This window comes from Ascaphus truei, unplaced genomic scaffold (assembly GCF_040206685.1).
Source record: "Ascaphus truei isolate aAscTru1 unplaced genomic scaffold, aAscTru1.hap1 HAP1_SCAFFOLD_2682, whole genome shotgun sequence".
In the NCBI taxonomy this organism is placed as follows: domain Eukaryota; kingdom Metazoa; phylum Chordata; class Amphibia; order Anura; family Ascaphidae; genus Ascaphus; species Ascaphus truei.
In genome coordinates, this window is record NW_027455624.1 from 15,095 (window position 1) to 33,716 (window position 18,622).

The window sequence follows — 18,622 nt, forward strand, 5'->3', positions numbered from 1 at the left end:
AGTACGGTTGCTATGGTAGGTGCGCGATGTCTCGGGTGAGTACGGTTGCTATGGTAGGTGCGCGGTGTCTCGGGTGAGTACGGTTGCTACGGTAGATGTGCGGTGTCTCGGGTGAGTACTGTTGCTATGGTAGGTGTGCGGTGTCTCGGGTGAGTACTGTTGCTATGGTAGGTGCGCGGTGTCTCGGGTGAGTACGGTTGCTATGGTAGGTGCGCGGTGTCTCGGGTGAGTACGGTTGCTATGGTAGGTGCGCGGTGTCTCGGGTGAGTACGGTTGCTACGGTAGGTGCGCGGTGTCTCGGGTGAATACGGTTGCTACGGTAGATGTGCGGTGTCTCGGGTGAGTACGGTTGCTACGGTAGATGTGCGGTGTCTCGGGTGAGTACTGTTGCTATGGTAGGTGCGCGGTGTCTCGGGTGAGTACGGTTGCTATGGTAGGTGTGCGGTGTCTCGGGTGAGTACGGTTGCTACGGTAGGTGTGCGGTGTCTCGGGTGAGTACGGTTGCTATGGTAGGTGTGCGGTGTCTCGCGTGAGTACGGTTGCTACGGTAGGTGCGCGGTGTCTCGGGTGAGTACTGTTGCTATGGTAGGTGTGCGGTGTCTCGGGTGAGTACGGTTGCTATGGTAGGTGTGCGGTGTCTCGGGTGAGTACGGTTGCTATGGTAGGTGCGGTGTCTCGGGTGAGTACGGTTGCTATGGTAGGTGCGCGGTGTATCGGGTGGGTACGGTTGCTACGGTAGGTGTGCGGTGTCTCGGGTGAGTACGGTTGCTACGGTAGGTGCGCGGTGTCTCGGGTGAGTACGGTTGCTATGGTAGGTGCGCGGTGTCTCGGGTGAGTACGGTTGCTATGGTAGGTGCGCGGTGTCTCGGGTGAGTACGGTTGCTATGGTAGGTGCGCGGTGTCTCGGGTGAGTACGGTTGCTATGGTAGGTGCGCGGTGTCTCGGGTGAGTACGGTTGCTACGGTAGGTGCGCGGTGTCTCGGGTGAGTACGGTTGCTATGGTAGGTGCGCGGTGTCTCGGGTGAGTACGGTTGCTACGGTAGGTGCGCGGTGTCTCGGGTGAGTACGGTTGCTATGGTAGGTGCGCGGTGTCTCGGGTGAGTACGGTTGCTATGGTAGGTGCGCGGTGTCTCGGGTGAGTACGGTTGCTACGGTAGGTGCGCGATGTCTCGGGTGAGTACGGTTGCTATGGTAGGTGCGCGGTGTCTCGGGTGAGTACGGTTGCTATGGTAAGTGCGCGGTGTCTCGGGTGAGTACGGTTGCTACGGTAGGTGCGCGGTGTCTCGGGTGAGTACGGTTGCTATGGTAGGTGCGCGGTGTCTCGGGTGAGTACGGTTGCTACGGTAGATGTGCGGTGTCTCGGGTGAGTACTGTTGCTATGGTAGGTGTGCGGTGTCTCGGGTGAGTACGGTTGCTATGGTAGGTGTGCGGTGTCTCGGGTGAGTACGGTTGCTATGGTAGGTGCGGTGTCTCGGGTGAGTACGGTTGCTATGGTAGATGCACGGTTTCTCGGGTGGGTACGGTTGCTATGGTAGGTGTGCGGTGTCTCGGGTGAGTACGGTTGCTATGGTAGGTGCGGTGTCTCGGGTGAGTACGGTTGCTATGGTAGATGCACGGTTTCTCGGGTGGGTACGGTTGCTATGGTAGGTGTGCGGTGTCTCGGGTGAGTACGGTTGCTACGGTAGGTGTGCGGTGTCTCGGGTGAGTACGGTTGCTATGGTAGATGTGCGGTGGCTCGGGTGAGTACAGTTGCTACGGTAGGAGCGCGGTGTCTCGGGTGAGTACGGTTGCTATGGTAGGTGTGCGGTGTCTCGGGTGAGTACGGTTGCTATGGTAGATGTGCGGTGTCTCGGGTGAGTACGGTTGCTATGGTAGGTGCGCGGTGTCTCGGGTGAGTACGGTTGCTATGGTAGGTGTGCGGTGTCTCGGGTGAGTACGGTTGCTATGGTAGATGTGCGGTGTCTCGGGTGAGTACTGTTGCTATGGTAGGTGCGCGGTGTCTCGGGTGAGTACGGTTGCTATGGTAGGTGTGCGGTGTCTCGGGTGAGTACGGTTGCTATGGTAGGTGTGCGGTGTCTCGGGTGAGTACGGTTGCTATGGTAGATGTGCGGTGTCTCGGGTGAGTACGGTTGCTATTGTAGGTGCGCGGTGTCTCGGGTGAGTACGGTTGCTATGGTAGGTGTGCGGTGTCTCGGGTGAGTACGGTTGCTATGGTAGATGTGCGGTATCTCGGGTGAGTACTGTTGCTATTGTAGGTGCGCGGTGTCTCGGGTGAGTACGGTTGCTATGGTAGGTGTGCGGTGTCTTGGGTGAGTACGGTTGCTATGGTAGGTGTGCGGTGTCTCGGGTGAGTACGGTTGCTATGGTAGGTGCGCGGTGTCTCGGGTGAGTACGGTTGCTATGGTAGATGTGCGGTGTCTCGGTTGAGTACGGTTGCTATGGTAGGAGTGCGGTGTCTCGGGTGAGTACGGTTGCTATGGTAGATGTGCGGTGTCTCGGGTGAGTACGGTTGCTATGGTAGGTGCGCGGTGTTTCGGGTGAGTACGGTTGCTATGGTAGGTGTGTGGTGTCTCGGGTGAGTACGGTTGCTACGGTAGATGTGCGGTGTCTCGGGTGAGTACTGTTGCTATGGTAGGTGCGCGGTGTCTCGGGTGAGTACGGTTGCTATGGTAGGTGTGCGGTGTCTCGGGTGAGTACGATTGCTATGGTAGGTGTGCGGTGTCTCGGGTGAGTACGGTTGCTATGGTAGGTGCGGTGTCTCGGGTGAGTACGGTTGCTATGGTAGATGCACGGTTTCTCGGGTGGGTACGGTTGCTATGGTAGGTGTGCGGTGTCTCGGGTGAGTACGGTTGCTATGGTAGGTGCGCGGTGTCTCGGGTGAGTACGGTTGCTATGGTAGATGCACGGTTTTTCGGGTGGGTACGGTTGCTATGGTAGGTGTGCGGTGTCTCGGGTGAGTACGGTTGCTATGGTAGGTGTGCGGTGTCTCGGGTGAGTACGGTTGCTATGGTAGGTGTGCGGTGTCTCGGGTGAGTACGGTTGCTATGGTACATGTGCGGTGTCTCGGGTGAATACGGTTGCTATGGTAGGTGCGCGGTGTCTCGGGTGAGTACGGTTGCTATGGTAGGTGCGCGGTGTCTCGGGTGAGTACGGTTGCTATGGTAGGTGTGCGGTGTCTCGGGTGAGTACGGTTGCTATGGTAGATGTGCGGTGTCTCGGGTGAGTACTGTTGCTATGGTAGGTGCGCGGTGTCTCGGGTGAGTACGGTTGCTATGGTAGGTGTGCGGTGTCTCGGGTGAGTACGGTTGCTATGGTAGGTGTGCGGTGTCTCGGGTGAGTACAGTTGCTATGGTAGATGTGCGGTGTCTCGGGTGAGTACGGTTGCTATGGTAGGTGCGCGGTGTCTCGGGTGAGTACGGTTGCTATGGTAGGTGTGCGGTGTCTCGGGTGAGTACGGTTGCTATGGTAGATGTGCGGTGTCTCGGGTGAGTACGGTTGCTATGGTAGGTGTGCGGTGTCTCGGGTGAGTACGGTTGCTATGGTAGATGTGCGGTGTCTCGGGTGAGTACGGTTGCTATGGTAGGTGCGCGGTGTCTCGGGTGAGTACGGTTGCTATGGTAGATGTGCGGTGTCTCGGGTGAGTACGGTTGCTATGGTAGGTGTGCGGTGTCTCGGGTGAGTACGGTTGCTATGGTAGGTGTGCGATGTCTCGGGTGAGTACGGTTGCTATGGTAGGTGTGCGGTGTCTCGGGTGAGTACGGTTGCTATGGTAGGTGTGCGGTGTCTCGGGTGAGTACGGTTGCTATGGTAGGTGTGCGGTGTCTCGGGTGAGTACGGTTGCTATGGTAGGTGTGCGGTGTCTCGGGTGAGTACGGTTGCTATGGTAGGTGCGCGGTGTCTCAGGTGAGTACGGTTGCTATGGTAGGTGTGCGGTGTCTCGGGTGAGTACGGTTGCTATGGTAGGTGTGCGGTGTCTCGGGTGAGTACGGTTGCTATGGTAGGTGCGCGGTGTCTCAGGTGAGTACGGTTGCTATGGTAGGTGTGCGGTGTCTCGGGTGAGTACGGTTGCCATGGCAGCGAGGCCTACCTTCTGCTTGGTGACACAGATGGCCTCCAGGTCCTGCAGTAGGGCACTTTTCCGCTGCTGCAGCGCTCTCTCCAGTTCCTCGAAGTTGGTGGTAATCTCGCTCACCGCCGCGCTCTTCCTCTCACTCAGCTGCCGGCTGATCTCACTGACCAGGTCAATGGCCGAGGTCAGCTGCGGGATCCTGAGGGAGGAGAGCAGCGGCCTCAGTCCCGATCATGTAACACACACACACACACGGGGTCAGAGCGTCCCGATCATGTAACACACACACACACACGGGGTCAGAGCGTCCCGATCATGTAACACACACACGGGGTCAGAGCGTCCCGATCATGTAACACACACACGGGTCAGAGCGTCCCGATCATGTAACACACACACAGGGTCAGAGCGTTCCGATCATGTAACACACACACATGGGGTCAGAGCGTCCCGATCATGTAACACACACACACACACGGGGTCAGAGCGTCCCGATCATGTAACACACACACACAGGGTCAGAGCGTTCCGATCATGTAACACACACACACGCACGGCCTCAGAGCGTCCCGATCATGTAACACACACACTCACTGGGTCAGAGCGTCCCGATCATGTAACACACACACACGGGGTCAGAGCGTCCCGATCATGTAACACACACACACACGGGGTCAGAGCGTCCCGATCATGTAACACACACACGGGGTCAGAGCGTCCCGATCATGTAACACACACACACACGGGGTCAGAGCGTCCCGATCATGTAACACACACACGGGGTCAGAGCGTCCCGATCATGTAACACACACACGGCCTCAGAGCGTCCCGATCATGTAACACACACACGGCCTCAGAGCGTCCCGATCATGTAACACACACACGGGGTCAGAGCGTCCCGATCATGTAACACACACACACGGGTCAGAACGTCCCGATCATGTAACACACACACGGGGTCAGAGCGTCCCGATCATGTAACACACACACGGCCTCAGAGCGTCCCGATCATGTAACACACACACGGTGTCAGAGCGTCCCGATCATGTAACACACACACATACACGGTGTCAGAGCGTCCCGATCATGTAACACACACACACGGGGTCAGAGCGTCCCGATCATGTAACACACACACACACGGGGTCAGAGCGTCCCGATCATGTAACACACACACACAGGGTCAGAGCGTTCCGATCATGTAACACACACACACGCACGGCCTCAGAGCGTCCCGATCATGTAACACACACACTCACTGGGTCAGAGCGTCCCGATCATGTAACACACACACACGGGGTCAGAGCGTCCCGATCATGTAACACACACACACACGGGGTCAGAGCGTCCCGATCATGTAACACACACACGGGGTCAGAGCGTCCCGATCATGTAACACACACACACACGGGGTCAGAGCGTCCCGATCATGTAACACACACACGGGGTTAGAGCGTCCCGATCATGTAACACACACACGGCCTCAGAGCGTCCCGATCATGTAACACACACACGGCCTCAGAGCGTCCCGATCATGTAACACACACACGGGGTCAGAGCGTCCCGATCATGTAACACACACACACGGGTCAGAACGTCCCGATCATGTAACACACACACGGGGTCAGAGCGTCCCGATCATGTAACACACACACGGCCTCAGAGCGTCCCGATCATGTAACACACACACGGTGTCAGAGCGTCCCGATCATGTAACACACACACATACACGGTGTCAGAGCGTCCCGATCATGTAACACACACACACGCACGGGGTCAGAGCGTCCCGATCATGTAACACACACACACGGGGTCAGAGCGTCCCGATCATGTAACACACACACACGGGGTCAGAGCGTCCCGATCATGTAACACACACACGGGTCAGAGCGTCCCGATCATGTAACACACACACACAGGGTCAGAGCGTCCCGATCATGTAACACACACACACAGGGTCAGAGCGTCCAGATTATGTAACACACACGGGGTCAGAGCGTCCCGATCATGTAACACACACACGGGTCAGAGCGTCCCGATCATGTAACACACACACACACAGGGTCAGAGCGTCCCGATCATGTAACACACACACACGGGGTCAGAGCGTCCAGATCATGTAACACACACACGGGGTCAGAGCGTCCCGATCATGTAACACAGCAGTGAGTCCTACCGGGGGTCACAGCAGGGAGTCCTACCGGGGGTCACAGCAGTGAGTCCTACCGGGGGTCACAGCAGGGACCCCTACCGGGGGTCACAGCAGGGACCCCTACCGGGGGTCACAGAAGTGAGTCCTACCGGGGGTCACAGCAGGGACCCCTACCGTGGGTCACAGCAGTGAGTCCTACCGTGGGGTCACAGCAGGGAGTCCTACCGTGGGGTCACAGCAGGGAGTCCTACCGGGGGTCACAGCAGTGAGTCCTACCGGGGGTCACAGCAGTGAGTCCTACCGGGGGTCACAGCAGTGAGTCCTACCGGGGGTCACAGCAGGGAGTCCTACCGTGGGGTCACAGCAGGGAGTCCTACCGGGGGTCACAGCAGTGAGTCCTACCGGGGGTCACAGCAGTGAGTCCTACCGGGGGTCACAGCAGTGAGTCCTACCGGGGGTCACAGCAAGGACCCCTACCGGGGGTCACAGCAGGGAGTCCTACCGGGGGTCACAGCAGGGACCCCTACCGGGGGTCACAGCAAGGACCCCTACCGGGGGTCACAGCAGGGACCCCTACCGGGGGTCACAGCAGTGAGTCCTACCGGGGGTCACAGCAGGGACCCATACCGGGGGTCACAGCAGGGACCCCTACCGGGGATCACAGCAGGGAGTCCTACCGGGGATCACAGCAGTGAGTCCTACCGGGGGTCACAGCAGGGACCCCTACCGGGGGTCACAGCAAGGAACCATACCGGGGGTCACAGCAGGGAGTCCTACCGGGGGTCACAGCAGGTACCCCTTCCGGGTGTCACAGCAGGGACCCCTACCGGGTGTTACAGCAGGGACCCCTACCGGGTGTCACAGCAGGGACCCCTACCGGGGGTAACAGCAGGGAGTCCTACCAGGGGTCACAGCAGTGAGTCCTACCGGGGGTCACAGCAAGGACCCCTACCGGGGGTCACAGCAGGGACCCCTACCGGGGGTCACAGCAAGGACCCCTACCGGGGGTCACAGCAAGGACCCCTACCGGGGGTCACAGCAAGGACCCCTACCGGGGTCTGCCTGTCTGTAAGACGCGCAGTAAGAGGCTGAATCAGTTACTATCTGCGCGCCTCTCACAGGCGCTCGCGGGGCTTTTATTAAACACCACAGTATTGTAGTAGGGGATCTCTGGAGCTGAACCGCATTGTTTTCAGGTCCTGGGAAGTTCCAGATGGGCCGTACGACGCAACGCATCTCCCCACCACGTGGTCGCCATTAGCCATGTGCCAGTATCCCTGCCCCTGACTGAGCTGCGCGACACACTGCGACAGATACCAGGGTTTACTAAAGCCCGTATTTTAGATGCAAAATGGGATAAAGACATCCAGTGGAGTACACTCCTGGTCGACTGCCGCTGTGATATCCCAGAGGACAATACCCCCCAGTTTCTACAGCTCCCCGAAGCTCCACCAGGCAGGAGTCCACTTATGTACCCCAAACTGAGCATCAGAACGGAAACCTCGTGTCACCCCTAGCGCGGGAGAGTTTCAGGTGCCCCCATCTGTCCCTCCCCCAGGGAGCCCTAGCCGAAGTGAAGCTGGCAGCCGACGGTCCGGACGAAGCCATCGGAGTACCAGCAGTTGAAAGCCTTCTCTGGGGTGCGGCCCACACCATTGAGAGAAGAGGCGTTAGCAGAATGGCGAGACCATGCGGTGCAAGTACTGCCAGAGTGGACGTGCACGGACGCTGTCAAGAGAGTTATGGAATGTTTACAGCCCCCCGCCGCTAACATCGCACGACTCCATCGTGAGTGCCATGAATCGGCTGACGCGCAAGACCTGGTCCGGGCTCTAACCAAAGCCTATGGCACTAAAGACGACCCCATTGTGTTGCTGGCCCGGTTCCATGCCCTTAAGCAAAAGGAGGGGGAAGACTTATCGGATTTTTGACGACGGCTGCAGCTGACTATGTGGACCCTGATTAACAAGAAGGTCATCCGCCCGGCCGAACTGGATGGTTATAGAACCAGGCAAATCCTGCGGGGAGCATCACTGTCACGGTGGACTAGTACTTATGAACAATTTTATATTTTTGGGATTCTCGATTGAGCATAACAGGGCGGGCAAAATAAATTGTCATTTATTTATTTTCAGACAAACACACGACAACCTCAGAATACACTTAATAATCACTTACTGGGATGGGGAAACGGAATAAATTGTCCATAGAACGAAAGATGAAGAAATAGAGTCTCTGGCTTACAATCCTTTTGGCTGAGGCGCAACTTGCCTGCCCGATATTTCCACCAAATGCAGAGAGTTTGTTCTTGTTCGTTGGGATTTGTTCTGGGATCACCAGCGCTAACTAATTCCTGAAGTAGGTGTAAATGGTTACGATGTTTTAACCCCTTGCATTCCGGAACCGCTGCCGCTGCACTTGGACAAAATCTTGACCAGCGCTTGGATAAATCCTGAATCACACTGGGACTGGGCTGCAGGCATCTTTATAGGGTTAGGGGTCCTATACCTACTATACGCACCCAATCCCTTCCGTGGGAACACTTTTTCCCCCTATCCCAGACTTGCCAGTAGTTCATAGCATGGGGAGAAGTGTCTTCCGGGTTTGCACGGAGCATGTGCTAACCTCACACCTGAGCTCCTTAGCATGTCAGGTCAACCCCCCTTACCTGGCGACAGCAAGTCTGGGATCTGGCCACAAGATGTGAACAGTCCACATGTTGGACCGGTTCCTGGTACTTAATTTCCTGGCTGTCTTAACACCTAGGGTCTCTGAGGCTTTTCAACTTCTGATTTCTCACAGACATTGAGGCATTCACTTCGCAGGGGACCCTTTGAAGTGCCGAGATGAAAGAACCTCAGCTCATTTAGGCTGTGCCTATAGTGCTGTCGATGGTGACGGCGACACGAAGGGTGATGTCACCCGTCGTCGAAAATTATATTTTGCCGGGTGGCGGTGTCGCGGGTTTCTGGCCATTTGATTGGTTCAAGGGCCGTGACGTGACAGCCCTTGAAAAATCAAATTTTGCCTGCTACCAGTTTTCGCGACGGCGACATCGCTCCATCACGCTTACTATAAGCGCACACGGCGGCGGTGGCAATGCGTTTGTTTTCGGGCAACAGATATGCATTTTAATACATTCATTGCTGGGCACAGGAAAAGCTGCCTGCCGGTACCTTTTAAAACATAACTAAAATACAGTGTGAGTGTGGGTGTGTATATTCTGTATGTGTGGGGGACACCAAACAATATGCATGGGCTTAGTACATTCTTAGCTAGCTGCACTCCAAAAATTAGAGTGCTAGCTTCCTCCTTGTGTTTGAAATACAATTGGCCCAATTCGCATACATTGCTATTACTGCAGCTATGGACTGCAAAATGGGGACAAGAAAGAGGATGTGGGGGAAACGTATCATTGTGATGCACATACATTTAGCCCCTTCACTCCCAATGCGTTTTAGGGTTAATTAGCCGGGTATAATGCCTTTATTAAGGGCCTGATTAACCCTTTCATCGCCACACACCCCTTTGTGGCCCGGATCTGCTTTACGCTCTCCACCACGTATCCTCTCAACTTTGAGGACCTAATGGACCAGATACAAGAGCAGGAGGCCATCTTGCGGTTTCAGACCCACAAGACGGCCCGCGAATCCTCCAAAAGGAGAGAGTCATGCGACTCCATCAAAGGAGTCTCACAAAGAAGAGACAAAAGGGACGTCGGCCCAGAAGTCCAAGGAGACCGAAAGTGCAGAGGATAGCCCTCCTTCCAGGGTGCCTGCCTCCACATTCCGTGGCATCGGAGAGCGACCCCTACCTCAAGTGCCGGTGCGAGCCGAAGCAACCGCTGCTACACCTGTGATCAGGAAGGTTACTTTGCAAAGGATTGCCCGAGGTCAAGGACCCCCACTCCGGGAGATATGACCTTCAAGATGCAAATGACCGACCAACCCTCCACGTCCATGAAAAGTGCCCCAGCGTCCAGCGGCACCCCAACCAGACGCCTACAGTCGAGTAGGGCCTGCGCCTATAAAACGAGTCCTGGTGGAAGGGATCTACACCTCCACATTACTGAACACAGGGTCTCAGATGACCATGATATACCGCCCTTTCTACGACTCGCACTTGAAACATCTGCCTATTCAGTCGGTGAAGATGAAACTATGGGGCCTTAGCAGTGAGGATTACCCCATTGAGGGTGTGGTGTAAGTACGGTTTCACATACCGCAACTAAACACCAACAAGACCCACCCAATGGAAGTGGAGGCTCTAATATATCCCGAGCCCAGAGAGCATCCAAGCTCCCCCATCATACTGGGGACCAATGCAGATGTGGTGTGAGCTCATCTGCAAGAGGCGGGCAAATTACCCCAATCTTCCCAACGGATCCATCCAGTCTTCAAAGATGAGTGCTACAGGATCTCCGCCCAAGATGGATTCGGACAATTCTTCAATCTAGAAAAGGGTTTGACCAAGATTAGACCAGAGGGAGAGAGACATGACTGCCTGTAGACAGTTGTATGCAGGTATCTACCGATGGGGTACCCAACATGGCTCACTACAAATATGTGAAAAGGCTCCAGGACAGTCTGCACTGCGCATATCAGTTGGCGGAAAAAGCTGAATGTGTGCAACAAGCAAAGGTATGACCAGAAGGTCCGCTATCGGGAACTTCGGCCCGGAGAAGCTGTTCTCCTATGAAACATAGGGATCCCCGGTAAACAGAAGCTAGCTGACCACTGGAGAGAGGGGCCCTGCGAAGTAGAATCCCAGATGCTGGGCCTCCCTGTCTACCGCATACGAGACGCGGATGGCAGGGTAAAGGTCTGGCAGCAAAATCACTTGCTACCCATTCCTCAAGTGGGGGAATGTGACCCCGAACCAGAGACAGTAGTAACGGCCAGTGAGCCAGAGTGGTCCGACAAGAATCCAGATTCAGTGAGCGAACCAAATCAGGATTCTATGGAACGAACCTCCCGCTAGTTCAAATGGATACTGGTGGGCACCTCCCGAAGGAGCTACAGGTAGCTTCAACAAGCCGTCCATTTGAACCATGAAGCCCGAGCTTCGTACCTCTAAGAGACATTACAGAGACTGAGTTACCCCTTAGAAACGGGCAAGGACCCCAAGTCATTGATAGACTCTTCCAAGAGCAGAAGAAGAGGCTCGCAGGAGTCCGCGAGTGAGACGCCCTTCCACTAGAGTGACATACGATTCATCTGGGGGCACCCCACTATGAGTCTCAGCCGCTGGCTCGGAGCAGGTTGGTGTCTGTTATAATCATGTTTAACGAGCTGTACAATATTGTTCAGAGTACTGCATCAGTTACGTTATATCATGCATTTTTATTGTTTAATTTATGTATTGTTATGTTGTTCCCAAGCGGGGGGTTGGAGTCTCCACCAGGGGGAGTATGTAGCCAGATCCCCCTTGCCTCCGATGCGGGTGTGGAGGAGAAGGCTACTGCGGGACTGCAGGGCGGAGAAGGAGCCGCCAGGTAGAGCAGGCAGACGACTTGGTCGCCAGAGTTCCGCAGAGCACCCGACGGTGTGGCCGCCTTTGTGAGGCTTGCGCATGCGCAGTGCCCTGTTAGTTGCGGCGGCCATTCGTCAGCGAGTGAGACGCCCTCCCACCAGTGGCATACGATTCATTAGGGGCCCCCCACTGCGTCTCAGCAGCCGGCTGCCATCAGAACTCTATTTAATGAACTGCTCAGTCTGGCTCAGCATGTGCATCAGCTATATGATATACACGTAATATAATAAAAATACGTGTGTATGTTGTACACACTGACTGCCACACACCATCACACACACACACCGCAGTATCACACTGACACACACACAACAGTATCACACTGACACACACACACACCACAGTATCACACTGAAACACACACACACACCACAGTATCACACTGACACACACACACACACACCGCAGTATCACACTGACACACACACAACAGTATCATACTGACACACACACACACACACACCACAGTATCACACACACACACACACACCACAGTATCACACTGACACACACACCACAGTATCACACTGACACAAACACCACAGTATCACACTGACACACACACACACACCACAGAATCACACTGACACACACACATACACACACACCACAGTATCACACTGACACACACACAACAGTATCATACTGACACACACACACACACACACCACAGTATCACACACACACACACACCACAGTATCACATTGACACACACACACACCACAGTATCACACTGACACACACACCACAGTATCACACTGACACAAACACCACAGTATCACACTGACACACACACCACAGAATCACACTGACACACACACATACACACACACCACAGTATCACACACACACCACAGTATCACACTGACACACACACATACACACACACCACAGTATCACACTGACACACACACAACAGTATCACACTGACACACACACACACACACACACACACACACACACCACAGTATCACACTGACACACACACACACACCACAGTATCACACACACACACACACACACACACCACAGTATCACACTGACACACACACACACACACACACACACACACACACCACAGTATCACACGGAGACACACACACACACCACAATATCACACCGACACACAAACACCCCCGTACCTGCTTTTTATGGTCTCCAGCTGGCTCCTCAGTGACGCTTTGTGTTGTTCTAATACGTCAGTCAGGGGGACGGTGCAATGCTCGCGGTGCTCCCCCTCCGTGCACTCCCCGCACATCGCCGTCTCACAGGGGCCACAGTAATACTCCATCCTCTGGGGGGGGAGGTGTGTAAGTGTGATACTGTGTGTGTGTGTGTGTGTGTGTGTGTGTGTGTGGGGGGGGGGGGAGGTGTGTCAGTGTGATAGTGTGTGTGTGTGTGCGTGGGGGGTGGGGGGGGAGGTGTGTCAGCGTGATACTGTGTGTGTGTGTGTGTGTGAGGGGGGGATGGTGCAATGCTCGCGGTGCTCCCCCTCCGTGCACTCCCCGCACATCGCCGTCTCACAGGGGCCACAGTAATACTCCATCCTCTGGGGGGGGGAGGTGTGTAAGTGTGATACTGTGTGTGTGTGTGTGTGTGTGTGAGGGGGGGGAGGTGTGTCAGTGTGATAGTGTGTGTGTGTGTGTGGGGGGGGCGGGGGGGGAGGTGTGTCAGCGTGATACTGTGTGTGTGTGTGTTTGTGTGTGTGTGTGGGGGGGGGGAGGTGTGTCAGTGTGATAGTGTGTGTGTGTGTGGGGGGGGGGGCGGGGGGGAGGTGTGTCAGCGTGATACTGTGTGTGTGTGTGTGTTTGTGTGTGTGAGGGGGGGATGGTGCAATGCTCGCGGTGCTCCCCCTCCGTGCACTCCCCGCACATCGCTGTCTCACAGGGGCCACAGTAATACTCCATCCTCTGGGGGGGGGGAGGTGTGTATATGTGATACTGTGTGTGTGTGTGTGTGTGTGTGTGTGTGTGTGTGTGTGTGTGTGTGGGGGGGGGGGGGAGGTGTGTCAGTGTGATAGTGTGTGTGTGTGTGTGGGGGGGGGGGGAGGTGTGTCAGTGTGTGTGTGTGTGTGGGAGGGTGTGTGTGTGTGGGGGGGGAGGGTGTGTGTGTGGGGGGGAGGGTGTGTGTGAGGGTGTGTGTGTGTGAGGGAGTGTGGGAGGGAGTGTGTGTGTGAGGGAGTGTGTGTGTGTGTGAGGGAGTGTGTGCGAGGGAGTGTGGGTGTGGGAGGGAGTGGGAGTGTGGGAGGGAGTGGGAGTGTGGGAGGGAGTGGGAGTGTGGGGGGAGTGTGGGAGGGAGTGGGAGTGTGGGAGGGAGTGGGAGTGTGGGAGGGAGTGGGAGTGTGGGGGGGAGTGGGAGTGTGGGAGGGAGTGGGAGTGTGGGAGGGAGTGTGGGTGTGGGAGGAGTGGGAGTGTGGGTGTGGGAGGGAGTGGGTGTGTGGGAGGGAGTGGGAATGTGGGTGTGGGAGGGAGTGGGAGTGTGGGAGGGAGTGGGAGTGGGAGTGTGGGACGGAGTGTGGGTGTGGGAGGGAGTGGGAGTGTGGGAGGGAGTGGGAGTGTGGGAGGGAGTGGGAGTGTGGGTGTGGGAGGGAGTGTGGTGTGGGAGGGACTGTGGGTGTGGGAGTGTGGGTGGGAGTGTGGGTGTGGGAGGGAGTGTGTGTGTGTGAGGGAGTGGGAGTGAGGGAGTGTGGGTGTGTGAGGGAATGTGGGTGTGTGAGGGAGTGGGAGTGTGGGTGTGTGAGGGAGTGGGAATGTGTGGGTGTGTGAGGGCGAGTGCATGAGGGCGAGTGCGTGAGGGCGAGAGCGTGAGGGCGAGTGCGTGAGGGCGAGTGCGTGAGGGCGAGTGCGTGAGGGCGAGTGAGTGAGGGCGAGTGCGTGAGGGCGAGTGCGTGAGGGCGAGTGCGTGAGGGCGAGTGCGTGAGGGTGAGTGTGTGAGGGTGAGTGAGTGCGTGGTACCTTGTCCTGGTGATTGGGGCAGGACAGTGGTGTCTCCGGCTCGTGGTCCTCGCTCTGCGCCTCGCTGCCACTCTCGGTGCTGCGCTGCAGAACCTCCATGAGGTTGGTGATGAAGAAGTTGTTCTGCAGCGCGGAGACGCCTCGCTCCGGCAGGATGGAGGTCTGACGGCACACGGGGCAGGACAGCGTCAGGCTCTGCGGCGGGATATAGCTCTGCAGGCACCTAATGGGGCGACACGGACAGGGGGACATGAGACGTGGTACTCACCTCTCACAGAAGGTGTGTGCAGACACGGCAGGACCTTGGGGACGTGGTACTCACCTCTCACAGGGGGTGTGTGACACGGCAGGACCTTGGGGACGTGGTACTCACCTCTCACAGAAGGTGTGCAGACACGGCAGGACCTTGGGGACGTGGTACTCACCTCTCACAGAAGGTGTGCAGACACGGCAGGACCTTGGGGACGTGGTACTCACCTCTCACAGAAGGTGTGTGCAGACACGGCAGGACCTTGGGGACGTGGTACTCGCCTCTCACAGAAGGTGTGCAGACACGGCAGGACCTTGGGTACGTGGTACTCACCTCTCACAGAAGGTGTGTGCAGACACAGCAGGACCTTGGGGACATGGTACTCACCTCTCACAGGGGGTGTGCGACACGGCAGGACCTTGGGGACGTGGTACTCGCCTCTCACAGAAGGTGTGCAGACACAGCAGGACCTTGGGGACGTGGTACTCACCTCTCACAGAAGGTGTGCGCAGACACGGCAGGACCTTGGGGACGTGGTACTCGCCTCTCACAGAAGGTGTGCAGACACGGCAGGACCTTGGGGACGTGGTACTCACCTCTCACAGAAGGTGTGTGCAGACACGGCAGGACCTTGGGGACGTGGTACTCACCTCTCACAGAAGGTGTGTGACACGGCAGGACCTTGGGGACGTGGCACTCACCTCTCACAGAAGGTGTGTGACACGGCAGGACCTTGGGGACGTGGTACTCACCTCTCACAGAAGGTGTGTGACAAGGCAGGACCTTGGGGACGTGGTACTCACCTCTCACAGAAGGTGTGCAGACACGACAGGACCTTGGGGACGTGGTACTCACCTCTCACAGAAGGTGTGCAGACACGGCAGGACCTTGGGGACGTGGTACTCACCTCTCACAGAAGGTGTGCAGACACGGCAGGACCTTGGGGACGTGGTACTCACCTCTCACAGAAGGTGTGCAGACACGGCAGGACCTTGGGGACGTGGTACTCACCTCTCACAGAAGGTGTGCAGACACGGCAGGACCTTGGGGACGTGGTACTCGCCTCTCACAGAAGGTGTGCAGACACGGCAGGACCTTGGGGACGTGGTACTCGCCTCTCACAGAAGGTGTGTGACACGGCAGGACCTTGGGGACGTGGTACTCGCCTCTCACAGAAGGTGTGCGACACGGCAGGACCTTGGGGACGTGGTACTCACCTCTCACAGAAGGTGTGCAGACACAGCAGGACCTTGGGGACGTGGTACTCACCTCTCACAGAAGGTGTGCGACACGGCAGGACCTTGGGGACGTGGTACTCACCTCTCAGGTGGTGTGCGACACGGCAGGACCTTGGGGACGTGGTACTCACCTCTCACAGAAGGTGTGCGACACGGCAGGACCTTGGGGACGTGGTACTCACCTCTCACAGAAGGTGTGCAGACACGGCAGGACCTTGGGGACGTGGTACTCACCTCTCACAGAAGGTGTGCGACACGGCAGGACCTTGGGGACGTGGTACTCAACCTCTCACAGAAGGTGTGCAGACACGGCAGGACCTTGGGGACGTGTACTCACCTCTCACAGAAGGTGTGCGACACGGCAGGACCTTGGGGACGTGGTACTCACCTCTCACAGAAGGTGTGCAGGACACGGCAGGACCTTGGGGACGTGGTACCGCTCCAGGCAGATGCTGCAGACCAGGAACTGTTTATCAATCTGACGCACCACGGGACTCGCCATGACCACGCGCCGCGTCCACCGATCACAAGCCTGTTACACAGAGGAGCAATATTATCCGAGAGTCAGATGGGGAAGAGACTTCAGTACCGCTCCGTGGCATTACCGTGACGCTCAGCATACTATATCGCCGCATGCGTTACGTGACGCTCCGGTTTAATCACGTAGCCACGCATGTTACTGTGCCACTGTGTGTGCGTTATTACATTGAGAGTCAGCGAGGAGGAGGAGGGGAGGGGGGGGATGACAGAGCGAGGAGGAGGAGGGGGGGGGTGACAGAGCGAGGAGGAGGGGAGGATGACAGAGCGAGGAGGAGGAGGGGGTGACAGAGCGAGGAGGAGGAGGGGGATGACAGAGCGAGGAGGAGGCGGGGGGGGTGACAGAGCGAGGAGGAGGAGGGGGATGACAGAGCGAGGAGGAGGCGGGGGGGTGACAGAGCGAGGAGGAGGAGGGGGATGACAGAGCGAGGAGGAGGAGGGGGGTGACAGAGCGAGGAGGAGGAGGGGGGATGACAGAGTGAGGACGAGGAGGGGGGAATGGCAGAGCGAGGAGGAGGGGGGAATGACAGAGCGAGGAGGAGGGGGGGTGACAGAGCGAGGAGGAGGGGGGGGATGACAGAGCGAGGAGGAGGAGGGGGATGACAGAGCGAGGAGGAGGAGGGGGGGGGGTGACAGAGCGAGGAGGAGGAGGGGGGATGGACAGAGCGGTGGACGAGGAGGGGGGAATGACAGAGCGAGGAGGAGGGGGGGATTATAGAGCGAGGAGGAGGGGGGATGACAGAGCGAGGAGGAGGGGGATGAAAGAGCGAGGAGGAGGAGGGGGGGTGACAGAGTGAGGAGGAGGAGGGGGGGTGACAGAGCGAGGAGAAGGAGGGGGGGTGACAGAGCGAGGAGGAGGGGGGGATGACAGAACGAGGAGGAGGGGGGATGACAGAGCGAGAGGAGGGGGGGATGACAGAGTGAGGAGGAGGAGGGGGGGGTGACAGAGCGAGGAGGAGGAGCGGGGGTAACAGAGCGAGGAGGAGGAGCGGGGGTGACAGAGCGAGGAGGAGGAGGGGGTGGTGACAGAGCGAGGAGGAGGAGGGGATGACAGAGCGAGGAGGAGGAGGGGGGGTGACAGAGCGAGGAGGAGGAGGGGATGACAGAGCGAGGAGGAGGGGGATGACAGAGCGAGGAGGAGGGGGGGGATGACAGAGCGAGGAGGAGGAGGGGGGTGACAGAGCGAGGAGGAGGGGGGGATGCCAGAGCGAGGAGGAGGGGGGGATGACAGAGCGAGGAGGAGGAGGGGGGGATGACAGAGCGAGGAGGAGGGGGGATGACAGAGCGAGGAGGGGGGGGATGACAGAGCGAGGAGGAGGAGGGGGTGTGACAGAGCGAGGAGGAGGAGGGGATGACAGAGCGAGGAGGAGGAGCGGGGGTGACAGAGCGAGGAGGAGGAGGGGGGGTGACAGAGCAAGGAGGAGGAGGGGATGACAGAGCGAGGAGGAGGAGGGGGGTAACAGAGTGGGGAGGAGGAGAGGGGATGACAGAGCGAGGACGAGGAGGGGGGAATGACAGAGCGTGGAGGAGGGGGGAATGACAGAGCGAGGAGGAGGGGGGGTGACAGAGCGAGGAGGAGGGGGGGATGACAGAGCGAGAGGAGGAGGGGGATGACAGAGCGAGGAGGAGGAGGGGGGGTGACAGAGCGAGGAGGAGGGGGGATGACAGAGCGAGGACGAGGAGGGGGGAATGACACAGCGAGGAGGAGGGGGGGGATGATAGAGCGAGTAGGAGGGGGGATGACAGAGCGAGGAGGAGGGGGGGATGACAGGCGAGGAGGAGGAGGGGGGGTGACAGAGCGAGGAGGAGGGGGGATGACAGAGCGAGGACGAGGAGGGGGGAATGACACAGCGAGGAGGAGGGGGGGGATGATAGGAGCGAGTAGGAGG

General features: G+C 57.6%; 1 protein-coding gene across 1 annotated transcript; it reads right to left on the minus strand.

Annotated features, from left to right (window-relative positions):
• Positions 1–4,087: 4,087 nt before the first annotated feature.
• Positions 4,088–16,747, minus strand: LOC142481465 (tripartite motif-containing protein 3-like; the record flags this gene model as incomplete). Its single annotated transcript, XM_075582875.1, has 5 exons — positions 16,618–16,747; positions 15,082–15,113; positions 14,709–14,931; positions 12,897–13,048; positions 4,088–4,268 (listed from the first exon to the last, which is right to left on the minus strand). Coding segments are annotated over exons 1-5 (669 nt in total), but the record flags the coding sequence as incomplete, so codon positions are not given.
• Positions 16,748–18,622: the final 1,875 nt, after the last annotated feature.